The following is an 11962-nucleotide window of genomic DNA, read 5'->3' as shown; positions in this document are numbered from 1 at the left end:
CCTCCTACATAAGCTCCGTTTTAGTCTTGAAGGTTTGTTTTTGTCTGGTTTTAGTAGAAACATTATTTTAGCAGCTTATGCTGATGATGTTGTTTTTGTTAAACACCAGGCTGATGTGGATGTCTTAGTGGGCATAATCCGCGCATTTTCTATACTGTCCTCTGCCAGGATTAACTCATGCAAACTGAAAACAAAACTGATGCCTTTGCCGTGGGGAGGTGGCAGGGCAGTCTTGCCGTTCTCCTCTCGAATGTGACGTGGAAGACTGAGGGTTTAAAGTACCTGGGAGTTTTTCTGGGTTGTCCTGCCACAATAAAAAGAACTGGGAGGATGTTGTTGGAAGATTAATAAATTAGCATGGCTGCTCCCGTTTTGGTTATCAACAACCTTGTTGTTTTCCTGCTTTGGCACCAGCTGATGTGTTTGGACCCCGCTTCCGGGTCACTGTCTCAGCTTCAGTCCAGGCTTATAAACCTCTTCTGGGACAGTCTGCACTGGGTGCCACAGGGAGTGTTGTTTCTTCCTAGGGAGGACATGGCCTGGTACAACTGGCAAGCAGGACTGCCACCTTTAGAATCCAGATCCTGCAAAGGTTTTTGAATGGCCCAACATATTTGATGTGGTGGGAGCTGGCTAGCTGCATCTTTAAGTGTATGAGTGGTTTGAGGCAGGGTGGTGCTCTGTTTTTAATGGACACTAGGTTTTTAAATTTATGTGGCTGGCCTCTGTTTTATCAGGGTGTTTTTAAGACTTGGTATCATTTTAATGTTGTGAAACAAAATCTCTTTAGCTCTCTATTTTGGCTTTGATCTTTGGGAACCTGTTATACATTTGTGATGACACAACCCCTGGACTTCCCTGGTCTGGAGTTTTGACTCTTGAACAGCTGCAACAAGGCCTGATCTGACGGAGGCCCCCACTCTGTATTGCACTGGGTTTCCAGTCTGCCAGGATGGCACATCATCTCCTGGACTGTTGGAGAGAAAGGCAGGATGCAAGGGAATGGAGGCTCTTGATTGATCACTGCAGTAGGACCACTGTGCTTGTCTGGGATGGTCTCTATCAAGAGCTGTGGTTGAGGCCTGTTTTGGGTGGTCATGCTGGACAGCTACTTTGTCCTTTCAATCCCGACGGTCCGACTCTTTATTGTGCGGACAGGAGAGCATTGTACGTCAACTGTGTAAAGGTTTTAAACAGGACAAAGCTTCAGAACTGCCTCCCAGTGTGTGGACTGAACAAATCAGTGGAGGAAAAGCTGAACTGCATTGGAGAGTTCTTTACAAACCTCCTATACGGAAGAGCACTGGAGATCTCCAATGTCGGATCTTACATGGAGCTATTGCTTCAAACTCTCTTTTTTCTGTTCTTGTCCCACTGTCTCTGACTGATGTCCTTTTTGTGATCTGCGGGAGACAGTTTTCCATGTTTTTAGTAAGAGTGAGAGGCTTTCAAACCTCTTCACTCTGTTAACGTTGTTGTTTGCCCTTTTTAATGGGGTTTTGGGGTTTTATTTATGGGTCAGAAAACAAGAAGAAAGACATAGAGAAGTGGCAACAGTTTAACTTTATTGTTGATGAAGCCAAACTTGCAGTTCACGTCAGCAGGAAGCGTAAAATAGCAGGTGAACCTTTTGCTGATGCAGTTTCCGAATGGCGCTACGATGTCCACTCTCGGCTGAAGCTGGAATTCTTTTACAGACTGTCAAATCGTTTGTCCTGTCTTGCGGGAATGCTATGGAGAGAGAAAGATTGGGGCGGCGCGAGTGATTGTGCGTGCACATGCCCAAGCAGGAAAGGTTAACAACTGTTTTACAAAATTGTGGTGCTTGTCGTCTGCTGGTGAACTGTCTTTTGATGTTTTTTTATGTGAGTGATTGTGTGTATTCTTGTTATTTGTGATAATTGATTAAGCTGATGTTTTAAAAATCAAAATCCTCTTTTTTTTGCTGCTTCTTCCTCTTGTTTTCTTTGGTCACATTTTATTATTTTTTTATCTTTAGGTTTAAATGATCTTGCCGTTAAATTACTGAAGATTTATGAGGATTTTGCGAAAGCATTGACATACATCAGGACTATGAACTGTGATCTTGTGGAAGATCTGGTCGGGACAGGTTTATGTGACTCCCAGTATAATTTGTCCAAGAGTGACACCCTGTGGTGATGTCCTGCAGGCAGAACTAAGGCAGCTGGAGCAGGACAGTCAGTGAGAACAGAGGAGGTAGAGGTTAAGAGGGTCACACAGACGCAAGATTCCCTTATGAAGGTGCTGTTATGTCCTGACAGATGCTGAGTGCTCTCCGTGTGGCTGTGATGATGATGTGACATCACCTGGTTAGGGATCATGAGCTGCTCATTAAATGTAAAGTCAGGTATGAGCCGATACTGGAAACAACAGTGATGTTTACGGTAAATTTCTTAGCTTCGAAATTGTATTACTACTTTTTACATATGAATATTAGTGTTTTGAATAATTTTCTTTTGAAATCCAGTAAATATTTGGTTAACAGCCAGCTGTTAACAGGTCAGACAGGAGGGTTTAGATCAAGTCATTATGCTGCAATACAATGCAAATGAGTGAACAGGGGAACCTTTGTGTGACTGCTTGAAGCTGACATGTCTGTTTAACACCAGAGCAGATGATCCTTTTGTCATTTTTCATGATTTGAAATGTTATTTGGCCACTTTGTCCTGCTGGACTTCTCTATAATTACTTTTCATACATTTTGAATGATTTTTTTACATGTGCTTAACAAATAAAAATGCTTCTTTTATTTAAGTATTATTTGTTTGTTAATCTAAGAGTGAAATATGTAACTACACAACGTCAAGGTACGTATGCAAGAAAAGGAAGAAAGAGCAGCAAACAGATGTTTGTCATTGAAAACTGTTGAAGATCAGATGCACCTTTGCTCAGTTTCTGATGAGTTAGTCGAGCATGCCATCAATGCAAATGTTCCCTTCTGTCTTTAATAAATGCCACAAACATAATGTGATACTACGCTGCCACACTTAACACAGTTTCTTTCTCTGACAGAGAAAGACAGTTATCCTGAAGAAGAAAGTTTTATTGTCTCACATAGCGGCTGGGTGGCTCAGTGGGCTAGGTGAAGGGCTGGCATGCAGGAGCCCTGGGTTCGATTCCCTGGGGTGTCCACTGATCCCCACCCAGATTGGGTCCTTAGGCAAGACCCTTGACGCTGCTGCCTAACTGGGTCCCTGTGCCCCTCAAGTACAGGGTTGTGTCAGGAAGGGCATCCGGTGTAAAAACTCTGCCAAATCACTGATGAGACTACATATATCTGTCTCTTCCTGCTGAAGAACACACACGAAGCTCCAGGAAAACTCCCGTATGGAAACCCCTGATTACATCATGCTGCAGTGAGTCTGAGGATGAGGTTAAAGACCCACGCTGATGAAAATAATCTTTTTTGTGTTTTTAACATGTTCTTGTGGCATAGGACATATATCAAAAAATGTGTTTAAGTTTATCTTTGGAATATTAGAAATGACTGACGTTGTTGAGCATACAGTCACTACACTAAACTGCACCTCTGAGTATTTTATATTCAAATAGTTGATAGAAAAACAGCGTATTTTTTCCGTAGAAAATTTGCTGGATGTAGAAAATGTGCTAAGTTCCCTGCTCCGCACACCTCAGAATCAACTTACAGACAAATAAATCCATGAATGTCTTTGTTTTCCTTGTCTGAAATCTGGATCTAAACTGTAGGTCTGGATTGTTCTGATATTGATCCCCATTTTGTTGCACTGCTAATGTTATCTTAGGGTTGTGAGGGGCTGTAAGCTAGCAGGAGAAAGTGTTAACAGAGAGCTCTCAATAATGGGTAGGAGAAGGTGGTGGTTGTGGGGGGTTGTTTGTGCCAACAATCCCGTCCACAATTTAGAGGCGAATTTATAATGAACCACTGAGAATGCTTTTAAAATAACTCAACATATAATCAGTGTCTTTAAAAACATCATGGTGTATGAAGTCATGAAAACACAACAGTTTGTCCTTAATACAGATTAAAAAAAAAAGGTTTAGTCCAATCCAACTTTAAAAACCATGTTTTATTTCATACGTGGAGCCAAAATGTCCTCCTTTTGTGCTGATAACGCTATGCTGGAGTCCTGAAAGATTAATGTTTAGGAGTTCAGGTGGAAAACTGAAACAACTTCAACCTAAATTCTGTTCAGTTTTTTAAAGCACGCTTGAAATCAAATAGAATGAAACTAGAAGTCTTCAGAAATCACACCAACAACCCACAGATAATGAAACAATATCTTAATCTAAAGAACATGATTCACTCAATTCATTTAAAATATTCAGCCAGAATTAAGTCCAGTGACTGACTAAGATGACTTGTGTTTGGTCTTCAACAGGAGACAGCCTTACAATCTCCAGCTGCGTATATGTGGAGCTGCACGGTAGCTGCACCGTTGGTGCTCTCACCGCACAGAGAGAAGGCTCTGGTCCAAATCATGGACCAGTTCTTCCTGTCTGGAGTTTGCATGTTGTTCTTGCGCATATGTGGGCTTTCTCCAGGCACTCCTGCTTCCGTCCACAGCCCAAAAATCAGATTTCCAACAGTTTCTGGACACAGCAAGGCACAATTTAGTGACCAATCGGGTGACTCTAAATTGCTCTGTTGGTGTGTGTGCATACAGTTAACAGTAGCCAGGACAGGCTACTGCAACCCCGAAACACATTCAGAGGGTGGCATGTGTTAGGAATAGTTCCACAAACGGCTCTACCCAAACACAAACCACCATGTTACCTGTAGATGTACTAAAGCAGGGGTGTCAAACTCAATCGCACAGGGGGGCAACAACCAAAACACACGTTAGGGCACGGGCCGAACAGGATAAACATTTATAGAACTAACTAGAACTAAAATTTTAAAACTGTAAAAATGTAACTTTTTAACATTATTACGAATGCAAACAGGCAGGAATATAACAGACTAAATCTACTAAAACCTTAAATAACTTTCAATATTTTACTCTCTATAAAAATATATTTTGTCAGAATTATACATGTTAAAAATAAGCGCAAGTTAACATCAGGTCATTAATACCAATAAAATAAAATGATCTGGAGGGCCAGATCCGGCCCCCAGGCCTGGACTTTGACGCTTGCACTAAAGTTTTATTGTGCACAAAGCAAGTCTATTAAACACTATGCAAGGGAACAGTCGGGTGCCGGAGGCCAAGACTCACTGAAAATGCAGCGTTTGACTATTTTGTGATTACACCAGTCCAGATGTGACATGCATGAAGACAATCATGGAAGCCGTGTTCTCCGGGCTAGAGGGGAGGTAGACCTTCCAACAAGGTCTACAGTGGCCCTGAAGCGTAAATCACATCAACAAATCACTTGACACAAAAACATTTAAAAGAACACAGTGACAATTAAAATCACAAAACAAGTATTTAAAAAACATTATTACAGTTTAGAAAAGCTTGTTGTCGCGATCAAACACCAAACAGTTGATAAAGAAGAGGAGGAAGCTCCTCCAATAAACTTCTCTGATCTCCAGCTTGTTTCCAACCAACTGACTGTATAATCATTCACAATTTTTTCCTGGTGAAGCAGAAACACACTTCTTCCTTTTTTCCTCTTGTGATTCTTCTCTGTTTGCGCCTTCCGCATCTGCGTGCTCAGCACTTCAGCTGGAACGTCAATGTGCTTACATCACACCGGAAGTACAGAGATTATTAGGCCAAAACAAAAGCCTTTCTGTTCTTCAGAAGTGACTCAGAAGTTTCTTTTAACTAGAGGAGTATACAAAATTAGAGCATAACCAACATGTTTTGTGCTGCAGTCAGTTGTTTAAGAAACTATAATATTAACATCAACATCTAGGCGTGTGTTTTTGACCAAAAAAAAAAAGAAGAAAAGAAAAAAACTTCCCTTCGCCCCAAATCTGATTCTCTGGATGCAAAATGAATTTATGCTTTGCTGGAAGTTTTGCACAGTCTCATATTTCTCATACATACACACACTCATATGCTTGCCATGTTTTATCTTTTTGCTATAAATTTGTTATTTTTATGAATGTATGCAAATACTTCTTGGTCAGGGCTCAGGAAAAAGAAGTCTGAGTCTCAATTCGACTTCCCGGCAAAATAAAGAGGAATGAAAAAATGAAATATTCCATACATTTGTATGGTATTGCTCGGGGTTAACAACTTCATTGATGCAGTTGTTCAGTGTGCTGGTGCGCAGAATCTGTGGTAGCAAATGTGCGCTTGTGGAACTTTTATTTTGACAGCGCCCGGAGGAAGTGCCGCGCGCCTCGGTGGACGTGTAGACAGAGTTCGGTCGGTCGGCTCTGCCTCAGTCTGGGCTGAAAAGTTTCTGGTCATGAGTGGACACACGGTCCCCGCCGACATCTCCGGACACATGCTGGACCTGGACGAGGACGAAGACCTGGAGGTCTTCAGTAAGGTGGGCGTTCAGCGCGCGCGCGCTTCTACTCTGATTACCTGCTTGAACCTGAACAACCTGGAGGTTCCTGTGGCTTCAGTCTTCCTGTGTTAAATGCGGTCGCTTCGTGTCGGGAACCCTGAGCCTACAGCGGGAGTCTCGCCAGAATCCTGGAGCCAGCTGACCTTAGGACCCGGTCCGCAGAAGTTCGAAGTGGGAACGAGTCCGCTCACTTTTCCCCGAACCACCGCTTTTTCAAAGGGGAACAGAACCTGGCGGTGTTTGTAGAAACTCCTTTGAAGCGGAGAGTCGGCCTTTGAAGTTCACCTTTTGAAAGTTCCGCTCTTCTTGCTCTTTGGCGAGATTCGCAACTTTTGAAAGAATCAGTGACATTTCCGAGCGTGCCGTGAAGGAGCCGCGGCGCTGTGATCCCCACAGACCGGATCCGTGATCCCGCAGACACTTCCAGGTTTTCTCTTCGTCTTTGGAGGAAAATCAGAGTCCGGAAGAAAGAAATCAGCATTAAAGAGACCGTCCTGATGACGTCATAGTGTGAATGGTGGTAAATTCAGCCCTCAGTTTCACCTGCACACAAAGAGGCAAAGGGCTGGAATCTGGTTATTTCTGTGAGGAAGGTCCACACCTGCACAGGCGCTGTCGCGTTTGCGCATGCTCACATCCGATACAGAGGCTGAATGGAGCTGTCAGTCTCTCCACAGATTCTCCACTAATCTGAAGAGGTCTGGGTTATTAAGAAGTAGGGAAACATTTGTCAGGAAATTGTGTTCAGCGAGAGCAGCAGAGGCCTTTTAGCCCTTGTGCTATCTTGTGGGGTCCAGATGACCCCACCCTTACATTGATGTGTGATTCCCTCCCATGACAAAGGTGGACAGGATTTTATGTCTGCCACGGACTCCAGTGAAGATAAAAAATCCTTGAAAAAAACATTCAGTGCGTTGTCTTGTTGGGTCCAGATGACCCCACTTTGAATTAAACATGTCTAGGATAGCAGAAGGGTTACAAACAATGTCATAACACCACAAAAATGAGACACTCATTGAAATGTGGTTGGATGAATTTGAGCTTATTAAACAGCGTTTAACGTGATAAACATTGATTCTCACTGTTTACCCGACAATCTTCATGTCATAAACATTTATCATCGTACCTTCACAGGTGTCTTCTCAGTAACCGTCTTTCAGCATGTCTCCACCGCACCAAAGCAGTAAAAAGTGTTCAACCTGACGTTGTTACAGACGCTCAAAACTGATCAGTGAGACAGCAAAGGAGCAAAAACTGGCCTGTTGTCCTGGAGAGGTGTTGGTTTCCAGCCCTCCTCCTCAGGGTTCACTGCTTCCTTCAGGCACGGCGTACTTGAACGGCTCTTCTCATGAAGTCTCTGCAGATGAATCAGACGTGCTTGAGCACAGCAGCAGTGATGCATGCAGGACAGTGAGCCCCAAGGACCAAGAAACTCTGACTCAGTGTTCTGTGACTGAGTTCATTTTGACCCAGACCAGATTTGTTTCTGACTCACCTGAACTTATATGTAGACCAAACTAGGGATGTCCCGATCCGATCACGTGATCGGAAATCGGGGCCGATCACGTGGTTGGGGACTCGATCAAAATCGGACTCCTTTGTCTGATCAGGATCGGATATTTAATTTATTCTCATTATGATCAGAGCTTTATATTTCATCTTATCTTTATGGATAAATACTCCACTAGAAGTCTGCATGTCACGAAAAGATCACAAAATGTCATTACCAGAAAACGCAGCAGAAAACGGCAGCAAGTCAAGCATAAGGCTAACAAAACAAAAGCTAACAAAGCTAGCTAGAAAGCTAACTTCAGGGACCAATAACTCTTTTAAAAACGCTTTAAACTGACAGCAAGTGTCTCTATTGGTTTGTCATAACTCAAACAACAACCTATAAAGGTATTCCAACAGAAAAAGACAGTATTTTTTTCTTTTTAATGTGAAGCTCTTTGAGCTGCAGACAGACAGCTACACAGCAGCTGCTAACTGCTACATGCTAGCGCCGTGATAACTCCTTAGGACCCCAGCTGTCCTTTGATATGCCTGTTTGATTTATCTGACAGAGAAATAACAGTTAAAAAAATTAACTACTGTGGTAATAAAACTGAAAATGTGATGTCTTAAGAACTTAAAAAATAAGCACATAACCTTAAAAATAAATACAACTAATAATTAAAACTAATAATGATATCAGCTATTCATGAACACTCATCAAATTTTATGCTAAAACAAAGTCATAATTTATTTTTAAGAATTTTAAATGAGGACAGGAATCACATTTGGTCAAAAATGTTCAATAGCTCTAAATTTGTTAAAGCTAAAGTCACTAAACTTTCTCACATGACTAATTATCACTTATATAACAAGAAAATTGTATTTTCTTTCCTAGTTTATATTTGCTGTATTTTTACTTGTTTATTAAAGCTACTTCACAGAAGTGTTTTATTTAAGTTTTTAATGATAAAAGAAGGTTATTAAAATATAAATGAGGGACAACACAAATCTGTTTCTTCAATATATTCATGTTTTAAATGTTTTATAAAAGTATCAGATCGGGACTCGGTATCGGCAGATACACAAAATCAAATGACTCGGAATCGGATCGGGCCCAAAAAAACCTGATCGGGACATCCCTAGACCAAACCATGGATCTCTGAGAATGACGGTCTACAGTCACCTGCATTGCATTGAAGATTGGTGCAGTTCACTTCAGTGGGAATAAAGTTGCACCAAAGGCTACTTTGGTTCATGTATGACCTGTTTGAAAAAAAAAAATCATCCAGCTACCGAGCAAACAAGAAAGGAAAAAATAGATTTGGATTTATTTCAAGTAATCATAAAAACAACAACAAGCTAAATAAGAGGACCAAAACAGATGTACATCTGTATATCAAGTTTAAGATGACTAGTAATGATTTGATTGTAAAAAAAAGTCAAAGAAATGCATTTCTATACATAGATATCCACATACACAACACAATGCAATTTTTCTTGATCAGAAAAAGACATATTTGTACTGATACATAAAGTACATGACACATTGAAACCATTAAATATAAATTTAATCAAATTCCCATCATATTCTAGTTTTTGACTTCTAATTAAAGACATTACAATATTCCAGAAATAATTATTACTTATCACTGTTCCAGTCTCAAGAGTGTTTTTAACAAAGTGAAGTGTTTAATGAATAAAATCTATTATTATTGGTCACAGATGTTACCGATTTGATTATGATGTTAAATTAAATGTTTATATTCTGTAGATAATCAATATGAATTCATTCTTCTGCTGTCCGATTGCTCCTGGGTTGACATGGTTTTCTCTGTGCTGTAGTGTGTGCAGACGGTGTTTGTCAGGGTCCTTGTCCTTCTGTAGGCTCTTATCAGTGTAGTTGAGGTCAAATTCTCTATACTTAAATCTGATACAGAGACTGTGCAGGGTTTTTTTTAAGGAGACTCTGTACATCTTCTCTGTCATGCTTTGCTCTTGGTGCTTTTGGTTGGCTTCAGTCGTTCCCTCCTGACTGTACCATGTGATCAGAAATTAATCCAATTTGGGGTTAAAATAATCCCACATTGTTGTCAGCCTTTCTGCAACCTAAGAAAACCTTCAGGATCATCCATGTTCACAACTTTTCAGACACAAAGCTAAAACTTGGGTCTTGTGAAGCAAAAGTCTGAACTTCAGTGGTTCTGTTTTCAGATGATTGTTTAGCTGATCTTGAAGTGGTCATAAAAACAATGATAATATGATGTATTTCTTTTTATTTTTTTGCCATTCTTACTGTTACCCTCAGTCGCAAGTTTACTCTCACTCCTGCCAAACTGCTTTTACTCTGGGAATAGTCTTCCATGTTATTTTTTATTTCTTTTTTTTTTTTTGGTAATGTTAATATTTGTTGCTTCTTCAATTAGAATGTTTGTTTGCAGACTTTTTTTTAAACATTATTATTTTCTTCTTGTTCACTTTAAATTTTTGGGTGAAATTGTAGCACACACTTTAAACCTGTGGTTTGTGTCCTTCATCCATGCACAACAAGCTCTCTGCATTCATCTGCTGCTCTTCAGAAACACAGCTTGCTCTCTTGTGAGGATGTCGGTAAATCAGCAGATGGAAAAGTGTTGTGAGGTCAGCAGCTGCTGAACTGAAGTGGAATTAAGAGTGTGGCATTTCTCCCCCAGAACACCTCCCTAACAGATGAAGGCCCGGTGCCCAACTCCCCCAGCTCCATGGTCAACCAGTACAGACTGGAGGATGATGAGGAGCAGCAAGATGCCAACGCTAAAGACCTCTTCATCAGCGTTGAGGATCCGGAGAGCCACATCACCGCCATTGAGACCTACATCATGTACAGAGTAGCGACCAAGGTGAGGAAGGGCAGCTTCATCTCTGCTCCACAGATCATCACTCACATTTCCACATTTAATCGCTTTAAATCTGTGGTTCTTGATGGAAAATTGATGATTCAAAATGTAATGGAACTTCCCAGAAGGGATTCAGTGGTTGGGCTGGCGTACATGGAAACATGAGCAGCAGACAGGCCTCACATCACTCACCTACAGGACTCTTTGTTCTGATGAAGACAGCAGATGCACTGAGAAGCTCTGCAGGACTTCAGGGGCGCACGTTAACCTGCACAAGCAGTTTCTGAAAGCAGCTCGATGTCCACATGAGGAAATGAGTCCAAAATGCAGCTGCAAAAGATTGTCAAATGGAATGTAATGTTGTTCAGGCTCAGTTTTGGAGTCAGAGTTTATGTGAGTCTCATGTAAGTGTTTACTGTAAGGTTGAATCCGAGTGCTTCCCTACTGCTCTGCTTCTCCCTATCCCTACATTTATCCCATGAATGTCTTCAAATTTGGACATTACTACAGCTTAATGATGTCATGAGTAGCTGCCAGCTCCCGATATCCAACATTGGTTTTCTAACTTAAAAACTTGTGCTAGAACAAAAAGTCATGACTTACATTAAAATGTAAACTTCTGTGCTTCAGAGCACAGCAATGTAAAGAAAGCGGTTCTCCTCCATAGAACAACAGTGGCACAGATCGCCCTGCGGGCGGGCGGGCAGCTCTATGTCACTTTGGCTCCTCCTTAAAAACCCTTTTGGACAAATGCCTCTAATTGGAACAGTTAGACGGGCAACGGATCGGACGGGTAAGGAGGCAATATCTTTGAAACCTAAGCAGCCCAACAATTGGAAGTTGCTGTAATGCGTTTTTGCCTTAAACCAGTGTTTCTCAAATGGTGGGGCGTGCCCCCCCGGGGAGGGGTGGTGCGATGGCAGGGGGGGCGCGGGACAACCTGGGGATCATCCCTTTTATGTTAGTTACTAAACATTTGATTAGAGGACAGCATCAGTGACCTGATATCCACACAGAGAGAGGGGGAATATTTACTTAAACCCAGTGGCGGGCCGTCAGGGCCTGCAAGGCCTTCTCTGCTGGCCTAAAAATATCTGAATCACAGACTGATATTAATTATTATT

The 11962-nt window shown here is 41.5% G+C and overlaps 1 protein-coding gene and 1 long non-coding RNA gene across 2 annotated transcripts in view; one reads left to right on the top strand and one right to left on the bottom strand.

The window, feature by feature from the left end:
- Positions 1 to 3890: 3890 nt before the first annotated feature.
- Positions 3891 to 6121, bottom strand: LOC112139062. Its single transcript, XR_002917900.2, has 3 exons — positions 5450 to 6121; positions 5220 to 5347; positions 3891 to 4593 (listed from the first exon to the last, which is right to left on the bottom strand). It is a non-coding gene; the product is annotated as an uncharacterized LOC112139062 (long non-coding RNA).
- A 140-nt stretch (positions 6122 to 6261) lies between these two features.
- snx7 (sorting nexin 7) overlaps positions 6262 to 11962 on the top strand; it is a 15395-nt gene continuing 9694 nt past the window's right edge. The window contains exons 1-2 of the mRNA XM_024261768.2: positions 6262 to 6450; positions 10656 to 10841. Coding sequence (XP_024117536.1) covers positions 6367 to 6450; positions 10656 to 10841 — 270 coding nt within the window. The 5' untranslated portion in view covers positions 6262 to 6366. The remainder of the gene's footprint in view (positions 6451 to 10655; positions 10842 to 11962) is intronic.

This window comes from Oryzias melastigma, linkage group LG20 (genome assembly GCF_002922805.2).
Source record: "Oryzias melastigma strain HK-1 linkage group LG20, ASM292280v2, whole genome shotgun sequence".
NCBI lineage: Eukaryota > Metazoa > Chordata > Actinopteri > Beloniformes > Adrianichthyidae > Oryzias > Oryzias melastigma.
The sequence above is the reverse complement of the archived record's forward strand: the minus strand, read 5'-3'. Positions and strand labels throughout refer to the sequence as shown.